At 41.2% G+C, this 21,769-nt stretch overlaps 1 protein-coding gene across 3 annotated transcripts in view; it reads right to left on the bottom strand.

Moving 5' to 3' along the window:
* PHKA2 (phosphorylase kinase regulatory subunit alpha 2) overlaps window positions 1-21,769 on the bottom strand; it is a 45,171-nt gene that overhangs the window by 4,183 nt on the left and 19,219 nt on the right. The window contains exons 15-31 of one of the 3 annotated variants that reach the window (XM_005484333.4): window positions 21,235-21,344; window positions 18,611-18,755; window positions 18,062-18,140; window positions 16,478-16,641; window positions 15,676-15,849; window positions 14,458-14,546; window positions 13,225-13,358; window positions 10,892-11,048; window positions 9,347-9,426; window positions 9,045-9,123; window positions 8,794-8,923; window positions 8,090-8,191; window positions 7,366-7,484; window positions 5,055-5,102; window positions 3,372-3,539; window positions 1,810-1,863; window positions 257-457 (exon numbers count right to left, since the gene is read on the bottom strand). In XM_005484333.4, the coding sequence (XP_005484390.2) occupies window positions 257-457; window positions 1,810-1,863; window positions 3,372-3,539; window positions 5,055-5,102; window positions 7,366-7,484; window positions 8,090-8,191; window positions 8,794-8,923; window positions 9,045-9,123; window positions 9,347-9,426; window positions 10,892-11,048; window positions 13,225-13,358; window positions 14,458-14,546; window positions 15,676-15,849; window positions 16,478-16,641; window positions 18,062-18,140; window positions 18,611-18,755; window positions 21,235-21,344 (2,033 nt within the window). The other 2 variants (XM_005484335.4, XM_014265190.3) reach the window with 2 other exon arrangements.

Here is a 21,769-nt window from a genome sequence, read left to right as displayed (position 1 = left end):
ATGCCTTGATAAAGCAGGACTTCAATCTACCCTTGTACTTCAGAGCTTGTTAGCCACTGCAAATTTATTCCCTTTAAATCTCCCATGATTCTTACATTAGTTTTCCCAAATATATTTCCAGAAGATATTTAAGTGATTTGGTCTGCCTTTGTAGGAGGAAGAGCCAGGACAAAATCAAGTTCATCACACACATTAAAAAAAGAGCAGGGGATAATTTTGAAAGGGGGAGGCTTCCCCCACTGCCCTTTGAGCTCACCAGCTCCTGCAGAAAGAGGTCATTGGCCATGTGCACGATTCTGTCCACGTGGATGATGCCCCCGATGCTGCTGACCTCGATGTCCGACAGGAAGGTCAGCACCAGGATGGCCTCCACCAGCAGCTGCCTGTACTCGGGCTGGGGGACGTGGTTCAGCACCGACTCCACGTGCACTGCAAACTTGATTTCACACGGGGTCATCTGCCAAATTTGAGTGGAAATGGAAAGACAAACTGCCAAATCCAAAAGACTAGCTCCTCACCTCCTGCAAGCACTGGAACATATGCTCCTCTCTGCACATGGGGGCAGACTGACTGAAGCGAACAAAGCGTTTGTGCAGCTTTAGCACTTACAGAAAGTTTTCGTGCTGCCAGACCTGATTCTGCAAACAGTTACACAACGTCCAGAGCCTGCTCCAGCCCTGCACCCATCACACACATCTCACTTGCACTCAGTGCTGCTGAGGCTTAGCTGGCACATTAACTCTTTGCTCCTCAGGCTGTGGTCTCACACACTCTGCCTCGTACATTTCTTTCTGGCATTGCAGGTGAGTTGCAAAGCCAAACTTAGTACTGAGTTTTAAAAACAACCACCTGCTTAGAGGGATGATTTTTAAATAACCCCTGAGCTTTGCCATGCAGGAATAGCACTCTTCTGTTTGCAGAGCAGCTTAATTTGCAGTGGCATAGCTCTGGGGATGTTATGTTGCCTTAGGAAGTTTGTGCTTATTTTATACAATTGCTTTAAACAGCAAAATTAGATACTGTCCAGGTCTGACAGGCTAAAAATAGAAGGCTCTTTATCTACACAATAGGAATAAATAAAGCTCTCCTTTCTGGAAAAAAAGCCACAAACCCCACCATTTAAATTTGGCAGAAAATTTCAGCTCCTCTCTTCAGCTGTTACCACTGTTACCATAGTTCCTCAGAAAAGAAGGAAGCCAAAGACAAATCTGAGGGAAACACTCAGGAAAACAGTCTTGGGCACACAAGCAGCACTCTTGCACTGATGGATTTCTATTCACAAGAGTTTATTTTATAGATGTGAATTCAAAATTTGCCAGAGCATCTAAAGGCAGAATCCAGCTAAGAAAAAAGTGCAAGGAAATATTATGGATCTAAAGAGCTAAAGCTTTGGTTAGAAACAATCATCCTTAACTGGTATTTCCTTCTGAGACTGTGAAGCCAAAATACATTGCCTGCTGTTGCAGCATATAAAAAAAATAAGTAACATGTCCTCTTTATTCCAGCAGTCTGTGCTGCCTCACCTTCCGCCCTAAGGGCTGGGTCAGCCTCCCTCTCTGGAGCCTCCCAGCGGGCACAGGGGGACAGTGAGGGTGAAAAGGCAAAGGGAAAACCTGTCACAAGCCTCCTCCCAGGCCTGCCTGCAGGAATTCACCTGCACAGACCCAGAGAAGCTGGCAGAGGTGCTGGGGGAAGGTCCAGATGTTCTAAAAGTAAAACCAAGAATCTGTAACAGGCTCTGCCGCATCCTACACTGTCAATCCAAATATTCAGACATGTGGCTAGAAAATCATGGGCATTTTACTGTACCTCTCTGGTGGTTGAAGAAGGAAGGACATACCCATCAATGGACAGACCATGGCACTGAAACATTTCAAGAGTGAACAGAAATTACAGTTCTTGCAAGTCAATCTGAGGGTTCTCTGTTCTAAGCCAATATGTAACAACTTTCAGTTAGGAAAAAAAAAAATAACCAAAGCAAAAAAACCTCAAATGACACAAAAAGCCCTGTTCAAAAATATTATTTTATCCTTCCTGAAGAAGTTATTATGTAACTGGTAAAGATTAGAAATAGCCTGACATGACACACCAGAGCACGCTGTGCTCCAGCCCAGCTAATGAAGCAGAGCACTTCAGGAGCCACTACAGCAAAGGCACACAAAGGAGGGAACAAATCAATGGGAGCATTCTGCTGGAAGGGGTTTGGAAATAAAGATAACACAAAAGCAAGACAACAGACCACAAAAGCAAGAACCTTTTTTCATTTTCACTAGAACAACATTTAGTTATGTGTTTCAGATCCAGGACACCACACTTCAGGATGTCAACCACTGGGGGAGAGAAATAACAGGTGGTAGAAAGGAAACAATGACAAAACCTTAATGGTGGAAAGGCAGGTTAAAGAGGGACACATCTGGGTATGTGAGGTATAGAATAGAAACATACCAAGAAGAGGAGACAGATTTTAAAATAAAAAAAGATTTTAAGAATGAAATACTGAAGATAAGCTCAATTAATTTTAACAGCCAGAAAAAACATACAATTACTTCCAGCTATTACATTAGGTCAGAAGTGATGCTCACTCTGCTGGAAGATCCTATTAATAGCCAAGAGGCTATTAAATAGAGTAAATAGCCAAGAGGTCATTTATGATTTGTCTTGGCTGATATCAACACTAACAGCTTCAGTGTAAGGGATTTTAGAAGGACAAACCAACCTAAATTGGTGATGCACTCTTTTCCCAACTAAGCAAGCATGAACAGCTCAGTGCTGCAAGGTGCCAAATGCTGGCCTGGATCCAGCAAAGCAGAAAAGCAGGTGCATAATCACTTTGAAATAAGTTAAAATTTGTAATTCCTTCTCCTTCTTCCTGAAGAGTTGCATTTATTTTTACATTTCTATACCCCTGATATCCAAGCTGCTGGCAAGGACTTACTTTTCACTTAAAACTAACCAACCAAACAAAAAACATTAAGAATGCCATACAGCTCAGAAGATCCAGCAAGAGGTTTCAATATATTCTGGAAGAGTTAGAGCAGTTTCCTACTTCATTTCTCACAGCTTTTGTGGCCTGGAGCACAGAGCTGCATTGCACTGCAGTGCCCTTTAGGTGCATTCACAATGTGCCTTAGGCCAGGGCATGCACAACAGGCAGCAGTGGAACAGTCATTCAGCCAAAATTCAGCATTGGTGGTTTCAGAGAAAAACACACTTTCAAAGAAACACATGAGCTTGTGTTCTAGAGACACCTTTCTACCAGTGACTCTGGCTTCCACCTGCCAACCAACTTCCACTCCTGGCAAGATGCCACCCCTGGACCACCACCTTCCCAAGTTACAGCTTGTTTGCTTCCTCCACAGCATTCAGCTTACCTTCTGAAGGATCTTCCACACTTTCTCATAAAAGCCAACAGGGACTCTGTTAATAGCACCATCCAGCCTCCTTCTGCGCAGCCACTGCCCTTTTCTGTCCCCCCAGCTCATGTCCCCGCCGGAGCCAGTCGGAGAAGAGCTGGTGGGAGAGGATGGAGTACTGCCCCTCTGTAAGGACATTAAAGCTTGGGTTAGTTGCTTTCTACCATCCCAAGTGCCACTCCTGGCCAATACTTTTCTGTTCTAATGCTGCCTGGGAACCAGGGAAAAAATACAGGCCTTGGTGTCGTACAGGATGATGGGATGGGACTGATCCTTCACCCCCATCTCTCCCCTTTGCAACAAGTTTCATTTCTCCAGTACTTCCATCATTTCTCAACAAAGCAGGCAAGCACTTCAGTGTGGCATAACCCAGTCAACTTCACTGCTTGGTTTAATGCAACATCTGACTATTTTAACAAGCCCAAGCTGCCTCCAGGGCAGTGTCACTGGTGTGCAAGGTGGGGGATCTGCAGGGAGGTCCCACTCACTTGGACATGGGGCTCAGTGCTGTAAAAGTATCAAAGCATCATAAATCCAGCAAGAGAGGCCCTCATGCAAAAGCTCCATTAAAGTAAGTAGATTAAAAATTGACTTGATGAAGCCCCAACATCATCATGCCTGCCTGTCTGTATGTATTAGCCTTGTTTCCTTTATTGCCCTTGTTGCTCTGTTATTTTACTCTACCAGGTCTGAACACTAAGTTAGGCAGCAGATAATTTTCAAACTTGGGGCACTACCACCAAATTGCTGTTGTGATTTTCACACACACAGTCTGCCCATTCCTTGCACTCCCAGAGACTGTACTCTTCTGTGTTCTCCTTCCCTTTTGATACCTGCTACTTTCAGCCCATAAAGGACTTCTCTGAAAGTGCCATCTTAAATCCTCTTATCTCCAAATAAGAAGCTACCTGAGCAATGTTATGGGGAAGGAGGAGAATGACTGCAAACTGCATGTTTGGAAACTGCAGGCTCATAGACTCTACATAGCCAAGCTCTGCAAAGAAGTCCCCAGCAGCAAACAGTCCATTTCCACTACTACTAATGTCCATGAGGCACACTTGGTGCTCCTTTGATGTTCCAATCCTTGCTGTTCCTTTGCCCTGCAAACTGACCACGCCAGACAGAACTCCCTGCTCTACAGCTGTGTTTTTAGGGCGTTTGGGAGGTGTGCCACTGACAGTAAGTCAGAAGACGCAGACAGTGAGAACTTAGGAAGAGCTACAGTTCTCTGCCTTGAAAGAAGATGACTTCTTGAAGAGATACCCATGCAACCCCTATCTCTGCAACTGGAAGCTGTTCTGGGCTCCCCACTGTCCAGAGGCTGTCAGCATTTATCAACACTGCATTACTTTTACATGCTGAAGACACCTGTAACAATCCACTATCAAGTAGCTAAATCTGCTATAGACTTTGTCTGCTACAACTGCTTAAGCTGCAGAAGAACTAAGTGTGTCTAAACATGAGACTCAACTTCTATTAGGACATTACTAATAAGAATTGGTTCCCAATGGAGACAAGACAAAGAGGAAGGGTTTTAAACCAAGGTTTTAGGCAGGAGAAGACAGGAGGTGTCTAGAACCAAGACCCTTCCACACAAACACAGGGTGAAGGGCAGGTGCAGAGCTACAGATGGTGTTTTACCGTGGAAGCAAACATGCTGCTGGACATGGAGTGCCCCTCATGAAAGAACTACAAAACAAAACCAGACACCAACGTCAGACAGGCAGGAGAACAGAACACAGACAAGGTTAGGTAACACACAGGTGCAAGGAGAAGAAATACAGAATAACCTCAGGTACTCAGGCAAAAACTGCAGCAACCCCTGGCCTCACGCAGTGCTGCACTGCAGCTGATACCAGGGCAGCTGCTGCTGATTCCCAGGGCCACCATGAGGCAGAGCCCACCATGCCAGGAGCCTGTTTGGCAGCCCATGCCACCCATGGAGCTCCCAGCGTGGCCAGCACAAAAACCAGATTAAGATGCAAGCAAAAGCTTCCTGTGGCTTGGGGCTGAGGGAAAAACTGAGCTCCCTACTTCCATTCCCCATTTGTTGCAATGCCACCAGCTTCTCTTGGCATGAGAAGGTCATCTTGCTGGAGAGACAGCAGGCTGCCAACTGCATGGACAGCACTAAACAAAAAGCTGCAAGGCAATGTTTTGCTGAAATGTGGATGCAGCACCTCAGACTTTGAGCACTTTCCTCTAATTGCCCACCCCAAGCCATGTCTTCACATTCATTGTTAATGGTTCTGACTGAAGAAAGAACAGCCACAAAAGAGGGAGGTGCATTTGCTCAACACTCCAGAGATGTTAGTACAAGTACTTGAAATATTCCTTGTAATAACAAAGTGTATTCTGCACCACCCCACCCAACCCCCTGCCAAAGTGTCACTGCATTAGCCACTGGTCAATTATTCAGAGAATGCAGTGAGATGTGGCAGGAAGAAGCAGGAAGGGCAAAGTGGAGGGGGGGTACAAAAATAAACCCAGCCGACTCCTCCTCTGTGCAAAATACCAAGTTTCTGTGGAATGTGAAAGCAACAAAGGAACTGTGTTCATAATGTCAAGAGAGGTCCAAGTATTCCAGCTCAGGCCCACCTCTGTGTTTCAAGCAAAATAATGCTGCCATCTAGTGCCGTGTCCCTCCTCCTTCCCGAAAAGGCCCCGATTCCAGACACACCATTTGACTGGGAGCCCTGCTCAGACCGACCTCCAAGGCCAACTCGGGCCAGTGCAGCAGAGCCAGCAGCGCCTTCACAGACTCCCCACACCCACGATGGTGCTGCAGCAGTGGCACAGCTCAAACACAGCCACCAGGGCTGGGGTCTCTGCTTCCCTGCCTGACCACGTCCCATGAAGAATCATTAACTAATCTTTACTGCCACCAGAAAATGCTTCATGTTAAGACCATGTAAAAATGCCACTCCTTTCTGAAGGTTTATTCAATCTGTTTCATCAATCAAAGGAAAACATCAAATATTTCCTTAGATTAGGCTGCTCAAAGCCCCATCCAATCTGACCTTATACATTTCCAGGGACAGGGCATCCACAGCTTCATGGGGCAATCTGTTCCACTGCCTCTACCCCTTCATTAAAAAAGTGTCCTTGTGTCTAATCTAAACCCACCCTTTCAGTTTCAAACTATTGCCCCTAATCCTGTCACTAGAGGCCTTAGCAAAAAGCATCTCTTCATCTTTCCTTTAAGCCTCCTTTATATATTGCAAGGCTGCAATAAGGTCTCTTGGTGCCTTCTCTCCCTAGTTTGAATAACCCATGAGGAAAAATAAAACCATTCTTACAAATGTATTTTATTTGACCACTACCTTCCTATTTATTTAAAGCAACAGAAAATTATATCTGATAGAGACACAAAATAGAGAAATTGAATCACTCATAACAAAACCATCAGTCACATTCATTCAGAGTATTTTGGTTGTGTTTTCTGTGATCTCTCCATATACTCAGTTGAAGTATAATTTAAACTATTGGACTTGAATATGTATGTATAAATTCTAGCAGTAATCATCCTCCATTCCTCAAGAAGCAGTACCTGAAGAAAACAAAACAAGATTCCTTTTCCACAGGGATCTTTTACAAAAGGCATGTGGTCCAGTTTTGCCACTTGGGCCAAGTACAAGAACGAACACTGCATAAAAGCTTCTCTTTGTTCATCTGACTTTCCCTTAGCTAAACATGATAGAAGAGCTGTTTTTACAGTGGACAACATGAATGCATTACAGTTTTTTGAAGTTCTACATTCAGCATGTGAAACAAGAACTAAAGAGGAAGAACATTTTTGGAGGAAACATCCCTTAACTGCCCTCTATTTAGTGATCAGTTTTAAAATCAAAGCAACTTTGGAAATTTTTGTTAATTAGCAGGAATAAAACCTGACATATCACAGTTCCAGAACAGCTGTACTTTCTGATGAGCATTGACAGAAAACCCTCACCTGCTTCATCTCACTCTTCAATTTAGTAATACCACTTCTTTCTGTTTTGGTTGCTCCAGAATGCCCCATCTCATGAATAGAAATTGCAGGGCTGGATGAAGAAGAATCTACAGGTCGCACTAGAGAAGCAAATGGATATTTTTAACATTCTAGGGGTAGAAGAATAGATTAAATTCTATCTAAGAAGTAAACACAAATCATTTCAGAAATGTGCAATGCTCTTGGTGACAGCATCCTTTCACAGAAACACATCAAGTGTTCAAATCTGATTGTATCAAGTAAGGGGCCTCAATCCATTCTTGGATATCCAGAAACTGATTTTCCAGGACAGTGAGCAATTGAAAATTTAGTCGGAATTGCAACGAGTCTCTGAGGGTCTACAGAATAGCCCAGGAGACAGCTGATGTGCCAGTCAGGAATATGTGGGCATCAAAGACATGCTTCTTGAAGGCAGGTTAGATGTGACCTTTTAATGGCTTTTGTTGTGGTTCCATAAAATTTCTTCCTTTTTAAAAGTTTGCCTTCCTATTACTGAAAACTTGATACAATCTTATTTCAGTGCAGGATAGCTTCCACCATATGTGTTTTGTTTATTTCACAGCAGACATACACCTGCACTGGTCACCCATGATTAATACATTACCTATACCTTTATTTTACATGCAGAAAGAATAGATCCCCACTTGCAAGGCAATCTAACTTAACATAAAAATGATCAACTTACAGCTTCTTTCCACTCCAAACTCTTTCCCACTGAGAATATGATGTAGGAGACTTTTCATATCAAAGGGGCTTAGATTCATCAAGCTCTCTGAAGCTTCTTCACCTAGTTAAACAAAATAAAATAAAATAGAATGACAAATGGCACTGGGAAGACAACAAGCTGTAAAGCTGGCTAAGGAAACTGTGAATGAAGTCCAATCACATTTTACTCATTTGCTAGTCCTTCCTTTAAAAAATTAATATGTAGGCACATTTCATAGAAAATATATTTCAGGACTAAACCACAAACACTCCACAGAATTAACATTATTTGCATTAATCTTTATTATGTCCTAGCTTGTGCAAAACTTCACTGTAGCTCATGATGAGAAAGCAGTTGCTCCCTTACAGAACAAGATCACTTGGAAAGATATGACAGCTATCTTCCAACAGCAGGTGACAGGTGGATCTTAAATTCCAGAGACAGAGTTATTCCATAAAGAATGTCCTCTGATATTCTTTGAATAACTGGGTGCTGGGAGGAGATAAATCTTTTGTTAAATAAAAAAAAAAAAGTGATTTTCAAGGTTTGTAACTATACATATGAACTAAGAGGTTAATAAGAGGTTAATAGAAGGAATTAATACATATCAATGAAAAGATCAGCCGCAAAGGGTGAAGCAAAAATGCTACCATAAGTACCCTTACAATGAAGCTGCTTCCTACCTGAGCATTTGAGACTCCGTGCCAGCTCGGTGGCCATCACCTGGATTATCAGACCAATGCGGAGCCGGAGCATCTCCACAAAAAGGCTGGGCTGGGAGCGGACGTACATGGCCAGGTACATGATTATCTCCTGTAAGCACAGATCCACAAAGGCACCTGTCAGAGTGGGTCTTTGTGGCTTCCCCTGCCTCACAGCAACACTGGCACAGCACTGGCACAGCCCAAGAAGCCTTTTGGCACAGGCTGCATACCTGTGTCAGGACTGCAATGCTGATGTCTTGGCCACTGGCTTCGTAAATGAGATCTGTGAGCTCCTCAGGGGGCAGAGGGCTGCAAGAAGTCAAACCACAGGTAGCAGTGACTCGGCACAAGCAGCTACTAAATTCTTCACTGGCATCAAATCACCCAGAACAAAGGTGCCTACAATTCTACCTGGATGGCTACAAATCCCTTTGAGGGCAAGGAGTAAGGATTAAAAGAAGGTAATAGCAGCAGGAAGGTACCAGCAGGAAGATGAAGGGCAGCCTGTGCCCGAGGCAGAGCTCCCACTTACGTGGTAATGATTTTCTCACGGGGTTCTGGGGGCAGGCCCACTGTAAGTTGCTTGTGGTGTGACAGAAGGTCTGTGCATGCCTGTCATAAGGGGACAAAAAGCAAGAGACCTTTCTCTGTGTCATGTGGAAGTGATATGGCTTTTAATTCACCAAATCAAGTTAATTACATTTCTTTAGCAATATTTAAATGCATTTCTATTTATTACCAGACACACAAATCCAGCAGAATGCTGTTAAATAGTTGCCAAAGATCTCCTGAGGTCACCAGGGTTATGAGAGTTTGAAAGTAGCCTGTTTCCCTGCTCAGTGAAATCAGCAGCATAATGATAAGATTAGGAACTTTAGTGGGGCTGGCAGATCAATAAAGGCATTCATTGCTTGTCATATGATAAAGTTTTGTTCTTTATTTAAGACAATAATATTTTTAATCAATGAAAAGTTTGGCAGCATTAGTTTAAAAAATCCTGTGTACTAACATAACTCCTAAAACAAGCACCCAGAATACTGCATCACATTCCTGATACTGTCTGAAATAGGTACTTTCCCCAGTACCACAGTGTTTACTCTTTCATATTGACCTCCTTTAAAAGCAGATGTTCAGTTTACCTGTTCTAGTATCCTGAATCAAAAAACATCACAGAGCAGTGTTCCTCTGATTTTGAAGAGTCAATTTGCACTGTCTCAACATGGAAGAAAACAGATAATCTCTATTCCTCCTCCCCAGTTCTTTGTCTTTTTCAAGTTAACATACATGGCTTTTTGTGAGCATGTCTGTACTGCTCATCCGTTGTGTCTTGAGAAGGCAAAAAGCTCTGTGCTTAATGAAGTACCATGCACAGTGATTATCACAAACTGCTCCCCACAGACAGGACTGCCACTAAAATAAGGCATCCTAGATGTGAGAGAGCCTTGAAAATGGCCAGGAATTACAGAAAGAGCTCCTCAGAAATATGCACGGGATTACTAGAAAATTAAACAAATACTTTCAGAAGTATTTACAAAACCTTTTTGTAATGATCAAAATCATGTCTGTACTCTTAACAGTGGATTTTTCTTGTTACCACTTAATAGTCACGGATATTTAAATGGTTCCAAGCATTCATTCACAAGGCAGACTGTTGACCCAAGGGGATGGAAATGGGCAGAACATGTTTTTGTGTCACCACCAGCACCCTGACAAAGCAGCGCTCCAGAAGTGCCCATACCATCACAACAGCAACAGACATTTACCAGGGACAACTGCAGCATTCAAAGCACACAATTAGGGTTCTCCAATTAACAGAGATGAAATGAAGCCTTCACAACTATTTACAGAGTGACATTCTCAGTCCATGCCAACATTAGCACAGTTTGCAGTACAGATGAAAGATAAGGATGCAGTAAGACTCTAGATCAGAAAAACAACCAATATTTAATTTAAAATGTTGCACTATGTAGGTTGCAAAGTAAAACCAGAAGGACAAGCACAAACCCCAACAGCAAACTGGTAGTTTTATCTCTGTTCCCAGGCAGGAAGCTGAACCAGGATTATTTGTATTTCATACCTCAGCCAGGACTTCAACTCTCTTTTTGAGTATGCCAGAAATGTAACGGATTAAGCCCCACTCCTGATTGAGGCCTGCCTTCCTGTAGAGCTCATTGAGGAGGCAGTGGACAGTGACCCCATACTGTCCATCCAGCTGTGTGTCCCAGTCAGCACCTCTGCCACAAAAGAAACAGGAGGCAATTGTCATCAGGCACAATGCTGAACTTTATCACATGGCTGGATTTTGACTGCTTGGCTCATGTTGGTGACAGAATTAAATACCAAATGGGACATCTGTGCCTTCACCACACACTGACTGTATGTGGACAAAATCCTGTTGATACCAGGAACTTACACACTAACTTGAGCACTGTTATATATAATGTAGTTAATTCATGCTGTATAAACAGATGCATGTAGGTATAAAATACTGTAGAAATAATGTTTTAACCTCCCAGCCAGGAACAAAGCTCTATTCAAATTGTAACTAATTCCTGGCAATATCAAGATAGCGTCAGACCTGTTTAATGTCTGAATGGAACCTTCCTGGACCATCAGTGATGATTTCCTTGTCTCCTGCACCTGGGAGATAACATCAGGAGCCTCCCTGGCCCATGATTAATTGCTGTGTCCCAGGAATCTCACAAGACTTGGACTCACCCTGATCCATCTGGGCACTCAGGAATGGATACAAACTTACTCAAACTTCTCCTGTGTGCTCAGACTTCTGTCTACCCGTCTTTGTCTATTTCAACATATGTATAGAAATAGATTTGCATTCAAAGAAGTGAATAGAAAGATGTGGTCATCTATACCTCAGGTGAAATAAACTGTAAATAAACTGGACACTGGAGACACTCAGTGTGAACCTTTGAGGGGAAGCCATCACTCTGTTGGACAAAGCTCTGGTCTCACCCAGCGCCTGTACCCGGGACTGACGCTGTCTTGATTGTGGTGGTTGCTCGAAATTCTATTTTTTTTGTAATTGACCCAATAAATCGTTGTTAAATTTTTCATAAATTTGGCTCTTGGTTTGATCATTTATAACAAGCACTCAGCTGCGAGCCAGCACCTTGAAAGGGAACCACCAGAAGGATTTCCTACTAGACTTTAAATTGAGCATTCACATGGACAGTTTGCTGGAGGAACACTCCAGGTAGTGCTTTGTCAGAGCAGAACTCAACAATATCTTCAGTGCTGCTGAAGACTACACCCATTTTCCAGATCCTTTGGGGGATTTTTTAGCCATTCCTCTTTCTTAGCTACTAACCAACCTTCTGTGTTGCTTATGCCATTACTAAAAAAAGCAAAGGAGATTTCTCTTCCTTTGAAATTCACTTTTGAAATTCACTTCTGAAATTCAGTGCATTATAGCTTCTCTTTGGTAATGTTCTGAACTGTCACAGAATGACTTTTCAACTCCTGTTGACAGAGTCCGCCAGAGGACCATCTGCCTGCCGAACAGTCTCCCTTGGTGAAATTACTGGTGTTACATGCAGTAAAGCAACAAAACATTTTTTATAGGATTTCTTTTACTCTTTAAGAGAGGATGCTAAACATTTTGTTTGGGAAATCAAGAAGATCAAAGACGTCCACACAGGAGACAGACTAAAATAAACAAAAATGCAGTCTTTGTAGCAGGAGGGAAGACCATCTGTGATTAACACATACTTGTCTTTGCACCAAAAGCTAACTACCTGACAGGTTCCAGCAGTATTCTGCACAGGAAAAAAAAAAAAGCTCAATAAACACACTTCAGAAGATGATTCTGTTGTTTCTATTTGCAAATTTTGTTCCCATCAAACCCATTAAATAGCAGGTGTTTACTAACTCCAGCAGATGGGTCCAGACTGCTACCAAGAATGTTTTAAAAAGTATCAAATTTTAGATAGTTTTATACCTAAATATGCAAAGGGATTAGAGTAAAAATAGTGAAACCTCATTAAATTGCATTTTGCCTTTAGTTAGAAAATGACAAGATGAATTTTCCCTCCACTTTCATTCTCGTGTATGAAAATCACACCAAATCTTTGCGAACTTCAAATGGAGTGCCACAAATATAGCAGAGTGTGTTCTCATTCATGGAAAGGATTTGTGCATCTAAACTGTGAGCCCTGGAGACTTTATGTATTTGCAACTGTGTGCCAATCAACTCTAGAATTTGCACAAGTCTTCTTTTGTATCCAAATAATTCCTGTAATCACACTAACTGAAAATATGCTTGTTAAAGCACAAAATATTTCCACTGTCCCCTCAAAATGCAACCTGAACAGTGGAAACCTCTTGCACAAGAAAACTCAGATAGCTGTGACCAAACTTAAAGATGCTGAAGTTCACACTCAGGCAACTTACTTGAGTATATGCAAGATGTACAAAATATCTGCTTGATCATGGAGTGTTGGACATTCCTTCAGCTGATCAACAAGCTTCCTGCAATCCAAATCACCATGAGCATCTTTAGGTAAGTGCAAAACATTTTCATGGTCCTGATAACAAAGATGGATGAAAAATCACAAGACATGACCTTGAAAGAAGTAGCAGATCTGTAACTTCCTGTAACTTCAATTAAAATGGCATTTAAAAAATCACAACAGTCTTGCAACAAAGCTCTGCACTTGAAATACAGACACATCACTTAGTTCTTGCCAGGGTACTGCAGGCACAGAAAGGAGACTAACCCCAAGAAACACAATCCCCAGAATGGAACCTTGTATCTATTTTTGTTTTTTGACAAAACAAAGAAATCTGGATACTGCATACTTTTATCTGCATACTTTTCCTGTCATCTTATGTTACTTGTAAAGAGAAAAGCAGAAAGATAGTATTCTTTTTTGGTAGAAATAATTTAGAGCTTTTTGAGTTCCATCTCTAACCTGTATATAAGTGGTTCATTATGAATGCAAATATTGCCATTATAAATTTTCCAAGGTCATGAAAGTAAAATGATAATTAATCAGATGATGGATGTAATCTTATGGTGAATTCTTGGATGAAAAGAAGTTTTGTTTAACAAGCTGTTCAGCAGATTATATAATCCTAAAATATCATTTCCACAAACAGAGCCTTGTGCAGAGCAGAATCCCTCAGGAGGGTGGATACAACCTCTTTTAGCCATTTTCAGCATCTGGCCACATATACCAAGACAAAACAAGTGCCCAGCACAACCCCATCTTCATGCCTTGAGGTGGGATTTGGCTGGTGCCCTAAGGACATTCACATATTCCCTCTTGCCCAGATGTTACTATAAGCAGCATTTCTTGGAAAACATATCTAAAGCCTGTGAACATCCTGTCCTTCCCCTTGTGTTCAGCTAGAACTTTTGGCTTTTAAAAATAAAGCAATCATTATGTTCTTTTCTGTTTTGCACATTCAATTAAAAACTTTCCACTTGATAGTGTCTATTTGACTAAAAAACCCTCATCCAGCCAAAAAAATAATTTCCAAAACAAGGGAGTGCCTTGGACAGAATGGCTTGTCTGTGAAGAAAAAAAGAGACCTGGCCTAGGGTTTGGAAGGAAAACAGGAGGAAAGGCTACAGCATTGCATCCTAAACCCACAAACAGCATAAAAATTCCCACACTTTACCTTTGTCCCAAAGAAATGAGGATTATCAACAAGATTCAGAGACTTTCGGTGTGTGTTCAGAACTTTAGTGGGAAGAGACATAGACACAGCTGGAAAGCAAAGAAAAAAATGACTGTTTCAGTAACATGAAAATCAAAACCACCTACATGAAGTAGCTTGACTGGGTAAAAACAATAAAAATACCTCCAAGAATCAAAATACAGAGGCAGTGCTTCTGAGATGTGTGCAGAACTGAGACAAGCTCATGTTCTGAACTTTATCTCCTCGCAGGTTTGCTCTGAGAGCTTCTGATTTCAGCATGTCAAAGGCTCAGGAGCTACATGCTCAACTGATACCTCTTATTTGGCCTGTGAGTCCAAAATCCTGCAGCAAAATGACCTGACCCTGCCAAGTGTTTTAAACATTTCAACAGCAAATGAGTGGAGAAAATGGCCTAAGACTTCATAATTAAAACTGTAACGCTAAATGCAGGATAATGCTCTGTTACCTTCATATGCTGAATTCAATGGAGGATCAGAGGATGTGGCACATGAAAGACTGCAGAAAAAACTAACAGAAAAGCTTGGAAGTTATTAATTTACACTGAAGTTAAGGGAAGTCTTCCATTGACCAGGGCATAGAATACTACATACCTGCATATAAAACAATGCATATGTCAGAATCTATCTACAAATTCTGTCAAAGTCTTCTTTTGGTGCATATCCTCCAATCAGGCTATCAGAAATGTAGATTAGTTAGAAAGATTGTGCTCCCTCTCTACTCCATTTGTTCTTACAAATTTAGAAAGTACATGTAAATATTTATGTTTTGCTTGTATTGAAACATTTCATTTCACAGCAACTTTATTAAAATTAAAAAGTACATTTTGTCTGCCTTTATAAGCAAAGACAAAACAATTAATTAACTGATTTGGGTCATAAAATTCTATCCAACTAAGAAGCTTTAGCAGCTTCCATAACATTAATTTTGATTGTATGTTACATTTTATTGCAGGTTTTTTGTGTATACACCATGACACAGGATACTGGGGGAACATGACAGCAACAACTTTAGCCCTTCTTACTTGTGAAGGAATTTCTTATTTCTCTTCTATAAGGAAAGAACTAGTGGCACAAGTATGTCAAAAGGTATCATTTTTAAATACTTGAACTTACCCCTTGTAGCAGCCAAACCAGGTTTTTAAATTATTATCACTAAATAAACCATAGGGAGAAATACCTGGAACTTCCAAGCCCTTTGTCTTGGCCATTATTGACAGTATCTCCTCTGTGGAATGGTTTGCACTGAACACAGGAGGTTCAGTTGTTGTCTTTGAAGTTGGAGGCAGGTATGACTTCAGGGCTGTGCTCTGCAGGACATCATTTATATACTGATCCAGCTCATCCTGGCTATCTAGTGTAACATTCACACAAAAATAAAGGTTTCTTAAAGGTAAAAAAAATCACTATTTATCATCATCACTTTCTTATTCAAACACATCACTATATTATTGCTTATTTATAAGGGCACTCAAATATACAAAACAGTGTAAGGAAGAGATTTTTTAAGCCAAAAAAATTGGAAACAAAAGAAAAAAAAAATTGACACTGAAAACAGATTTAGAAGCTAGTTTTGCCTGTGAAAGGAATCAAAAGGGGTTTTATTTTGCTGGTAGATCATAGAACACAGCTGGACTTGATGACTGTAAAAGTCTCTTCCAACTTGTATGATTCTAAGATTCTACAATCTCTTCCACACAAGCTCTTGTCCACGACTCTTCACAATCCTTTTCCCTCTAACCTCTCCCACACCTTCCCACCTGCTGACTCTCCAGACTCAGCTTTGCTGTAGCAGCTGCCAGTCAATGCCACACTACAAATGCAGGAAGAACACACATGAACTCATTCTCCTGTCCTCAGCTGGGTGCACAAGAAAACCAAATGACCATCAGCTGTGCACAGAGCATACTCTGCAGGCAAAGCCAGGCTCTGCTGATAGAACTCGACAGAGAAAAAAATACCAAGTGAAAAAACACCACTACCTTTTTCACAGAAATCTGCTGGGTAGTCTCCATATTCACTGTCAGGACTATTACAGTTGCCATTACGGTCATCAAACAGTTTTAGGTCACAATCTGGATCCAGGAAGCTCAGATTTGTATGGAAAGAGGTGGTAAGAAATTCTGATAGCTTGCCTATCTTCACCCTGCAAAAGGGGACACATGCCAAAGAGCATTAACATCCCCCATCCTGATACTGATTAATGCTCACTTAGCTTTCAACAGCTCCTCCAAAATTTATGAAACCTACTGTTCAATCCACCTTTGGCAACTGTAAAGCCACAGAAACTGGCACTGAAAAATAAAAAAGGAAAACAACAGTTGCACATCCAGCTGGGTACTTACTTCCCTAGGTACTAATTGATTTTAACTGTGCTATGGTAACAGGCCTAACTCAAAGCCTAATTATGCAGGGTGCTGTATGTTCATATGAAGAGAGACCCTGAACTCCAAGGACCTGAGCTCCAAGGATAATGCATAAGAAACTGGGGCTGAGAAGGCCCCATGAATGTGTCATTTCACAGAACTGGAGGCTGCTAAACCATCTGTGCTGGTTTTAGGGATAAGACTGAGTGATGGGCCTATGCTTTGGATTTGTGCTGATAACACAGGGATGTATTAGGTACTGCTAAGCAGGGCTCACACAGCACCCCAGCCTTTCCTGTTCTCACCCCACCAGCACAGCCTGGGGGTGCACAAGGAGCTGGGAGGGGACACAGCCAGGCAGCTGACCCCTGCTGACCACAGGGACATCCATACCACAGGGTGTCATGGTCAGCTTATAAAGCTGGGGGAAAAATGATGAAGGAGGATGCTTAGGGATACAGAAGTTTGTCTTCCCAAGCCACAGTTACATTTGCTGGAGTACAACTTTCCTGAAGATGGTTGAACAACTGCCCATGGAAAGTGGTGAACGAATTTCCCATTTTGCTTTGCCTGCATATGTGGTTTTTGCTCTACTTACTAAACTCTCTTTATCACAACTCACGAGTTTTCTGACTTGTGTTCTTCCAATTCTCTCCCCAGTCCCACTAAGGGGAGTGAGGGTGAGTGGCCATTGGGGCTGAGTTGCTGACTGGAGTTAAACCATGACAATATTTGATTGTCAAAGGAAGATACTGATTGAGGGGGAAAGCAGAAAAAGAACAGGGAGATACTGTGGCATCATATTTTACACACAGATGAATGGAACACTCCAGCTTACAAGTACTACATGCAATCAATGTTTAAAACATGTCCAGTAACTGTGAAAGTAATTTACTTTTTAATAACAGAAGGCCAGCCAGATTCATATTTCAAAGATTTCGTATTTCAAGACTCCATATTTCCAAAGATTTGATGTCTGTTTTCTTTATCCATTAATGGCAATCAGAGATGGTACACTTTTTGGGAGACAGATCTTTTCCATTGCACCTGAGGGCCAGCTACCATTTGATTGCCACATAATAAATAAAGCTGAAACTTCCTTCTCTGCAGTATTTTAGTACCAGTACAAACTGAGACTTTTACAGGATTTAATTTTAAAAATCATGGAGATAATAATTTGGCTAATAATTCTGACATTACCTTGCACCTCCAAAATAACCATCTTCTAATTTTCTTATTGTGGCAAGAACTGCTGGATGAATGTCAGTACCATCATCAACTAAAAAAGAATAATGGAAGAAGCTCATCAACACATTCTTAAATTATCTCATCCAAATACAGAGTATTACTGGGTGTTGTCTACAGTGTACATCAGGCAAATCTAAAGCAGAACTCACAACTGCTATCAATACTATCTTGTTCAAAAATCCCAGACAAACAAGCAAACAAAACACAACCCCTGGATAAGTTCTAAAGACAAACACCAACCCACTCAAGACAAGTTCCAAAGGGATTTCTATGAAATTTCTTTAGACAGAAATAGCATGGAGATGGTCAGTGATTGAAGCATATGAAGACAAGAATAATAAAACCAAAATTAAATATCACCATGTAATCAAAATTCAGCATACACATGAGAAAATTAAACTGTACTTCTGATGTTAAAAATCCTACTACCTGTCTCCTCTCAAACCAACATCCATCCTATCCTCCTGCAGTAATCTGCTTGAAACTGAAAATTAAGTTTACCAAGCATTGTGTGGGTGATGGGAAATGTCAAGGTTGGTCTCCCTGTCATCCTCCAGCAAGAAGTGAGGTAAGCCAGCTCTGTCTTGAGCATCTCCACAATCATCTGATTGTCTAGAGCCAGATAGAAGTGATGCTGGTCAGTAAACTAGAGAAGAGAAAAACACAACATAGGGGTAGTTGTTGTTAGTGCTTTCCTTTTTTTTTTTTTTGTTTGTTTTTTTTCTTCCCTTAAATCATTCACAAAAGCCATATGAGCTACTCCTGACCACAACACAAATGACCTGAATTAACCTAACACGGCCTCAGACTGTGACAATGAAATCCATGCTTGTGCAAGAGTCCATTTCCTTACACCTGTAGACTGACCAAACAAAACCTGGGCAAGCACAGCCATGAAGCAGAACCCTCCCCATGACCAATTACACTGACCTATGATCTGGAAGATGGAAGTACTCTAAATGTGGAAAAAAGCTAACAATAGTAACAAAAACAATAAACAGGCTTAAGTGACACTGGGGACTGGGAGCTGTATGTCTCCAGTGTCTGTCTGTCTCTTGGGAACCAAAGTCAGGCAGAACACAGAAAAGCTGGCAGTCACTGAGGAAAAAGGCACATGAAATGTGCAATGGCAAAGTGCTGCTCCCACTGCAGCAGGAAGCCAAGAACCAGTAAGAGAATATTGTGGCTGCTTCAGGAGCTGGAACCAAAGAAGCTGGACAAATAATGGAAAGTATATCAGATCAGCCACAACAAAAGTTAAGCAAACCCATAAGCCTTGGGGAGGGGAAAGGGCATAAAGAACATGGAAGTTCAAACTGACAAAGTCCTGAGAAATTTTTTCACAGAAGGAATCAGGAACTAGCCAAAACAATCCTTGAGCCACTCACAGTTAGCTTTGGTAATTCAGGGAGAAAAAGTCCCAGAAATCCAGAGACAAGGAAACACACTGCCCATCTTTAAAAAGGAAAAGATGTTTAAAAAGTCAGTCCAATTCCAGTGCGTGGAAGCAAAGGAAAACAAAGCAAATTTGAGACAGACAAGATAATGACAAAATGATAAAGTAAGAGAGTCAAAAACCAATCTCAACAGATTAGTCCAGTTTCCTTCTTTGGAGCAACCAGATGGTAAGTATAAGAAAGTGGCTGACACCTGCCAGCTTCTGCAAAATTCAGCTCACACTAGTGAGCTGACAAAAATTCCTAGGAAGCAGAACTACTTTTAAAATTATTCTCAGAAGGTAGTTATTAACTGTTTTTTCAGAATTACTGTATCTGAATGAAGTCAGCCTTTGCCCCACACCTAATCAATGTTTTCACTAGAAAAGAGAATGAAATACAAATGACAAAATCCCAAATTCTGTGGACACTAGTCAAGATCAACAAGATGATTTAATTGCTAACCTTAGGAAGGTGACATTAAACATTAACTCCATCTACCTAAAAAAAAAAAAAATAGTCAGAGGAAGTTTCTGGCTTCGAAGTACAATGGAAAATGTTATGGAGGTTTTGAGTAAAACTTTGAATAAGCAGGAACTGTTACTGTATTGCTAATGTAAAGATAAATGCCATTTTGGAATATCCTAGTAAGTATGTCCTTATTTGATACATGACAAGATTTTAGCAGAAATATTGGCTCTTACTTACACAGTAAGATGTGAACTAAGAGGTAATTTGAAAAAAAATCACATCCCTAAGGAATTTGTCCCTTATTTGCAAAAGTGAAAATTGGTACAGGGAACACAACAACTAACATTTTATAAAGCTGTGGTCAACTGACATGGGGAAGAATGAGAAAGGATCTACATTTTTTGCAGTAAATCTGACTTCCTTGGACATTATGAAGCAGTACAGAAGCCTTTCACAGAGTCCACTGAATGCCTTCAGCTGGAGTTTAAAGATTTCAGTAGTCCAACATCTATTTAGAAGGGTGGATGCATTCTTTATCCTGCACCAGTTGTACATGCTTGGAGCAGGAGACTCCCTGGCCATCTAGCACCAACTGCTAGAATAAGTTTATTGAAATAAGTGTGATGCATTTCATTAAATATATCAATAGGAGCCATTGATTCTATGAGGACCCAAACTTTCAGCAACGTTGAAAAAATGCACTAAAGAGAAAAAAACCCCACAACATCCATTTCTCAGCATTACTACCCCTTCAACAACATAATGAAAAGATCACACCTTCACTTCCTAGGGGTTATAGTATTTGGCACACTTATGTGGTACTAAATTTCTCATCAAAGCAATTGGTAGAAAGATATATTAAATGATGTATTTCTGCAGAAACTCTTTCATTGATTACAATGTTGGTGTGGGCAGAGATCAGTAACAACTCTGTACTATTGATTCACTGTGTTCTCCTAAGCCAAAGAAATCAGACTCTGTGACTGAAAAGAGATTTATCAGCAGTTCTAGCATGCTGATCATCCCATGCTCTTAAAAACCCAACAAAGTAATGCCCATCTGCTGTTTCAGCCCCGTTCCACCTAAGGTACAACAGGGACAGGGAAAAGCAGGGACAGCAGGGAAAAGCAAACAGGGACAGCAGGGAAAAGCAAAGTGCTTCACTAATGATTCACCATGAAGAAAGGAGGGATTTTCCTGCCAGCTTTACATGCTTACCTGAGGGGTAAAAGCAAATATTTGATTTCTTATCACGTAGAGCTTGGAGGTGCCCAACACTCCAATGTGCCGGTGTGGTCGGCCGCTTAACTTCATGTTCTTGTTCCGGCCTGGAAAGGAAAGGGAAAGAAAAAAATCTCAACTAACAACTCCTGTGTTTTTCCAAAATAACCCCTTTATACAGGAAATTTACTCCACTAATACCAGTAAGGCAGAAAACCAGTAACAGAGTGTGAGGCTACAAACTACAAACTGGTTTTGTAGCAAGCAGCAATATAATAACCAGAGTCTTTCAAAGGCCTGATTAAAAATTAAAATTTTGGCTTCACTGGCCACGGATATGGTCTTATAATTACAGTAATTGCTCAGCACCCAAAGCTTCCCCACCAAGAAGGTGAAGATATGATATTACAAAAAACAAAGCTATCAACATAACCCAGAAATTCCAGTGTTTTCAGATACAGGACCTTAAAAACTCATGTCTGCAGGCTAAATCAACACACAAGGTACATCTAAAAACAACAAAAGATTTTCA

The sequence above is a fragment of the Zonotrichia albicollis genome, chromosome 2 (genome assembly GCF_047830755.1).
Source record: "Zonotrichia albicollis isolate bZonAlb1 chromosome 2, bZonAlb1.hap1, whole genome shotgun sequence".
NCBI lineage: Eukaryota > Metazoa > Chordata > Aves > Passeriformes > Passerellidae > Zonotrichia > Zonotrichia albicollis.
The sequence above is the reverse complement of the archived record's forward strand: the minus strand, read 5'-3'. Positions and strand labels throughout refer to the sequence as shown.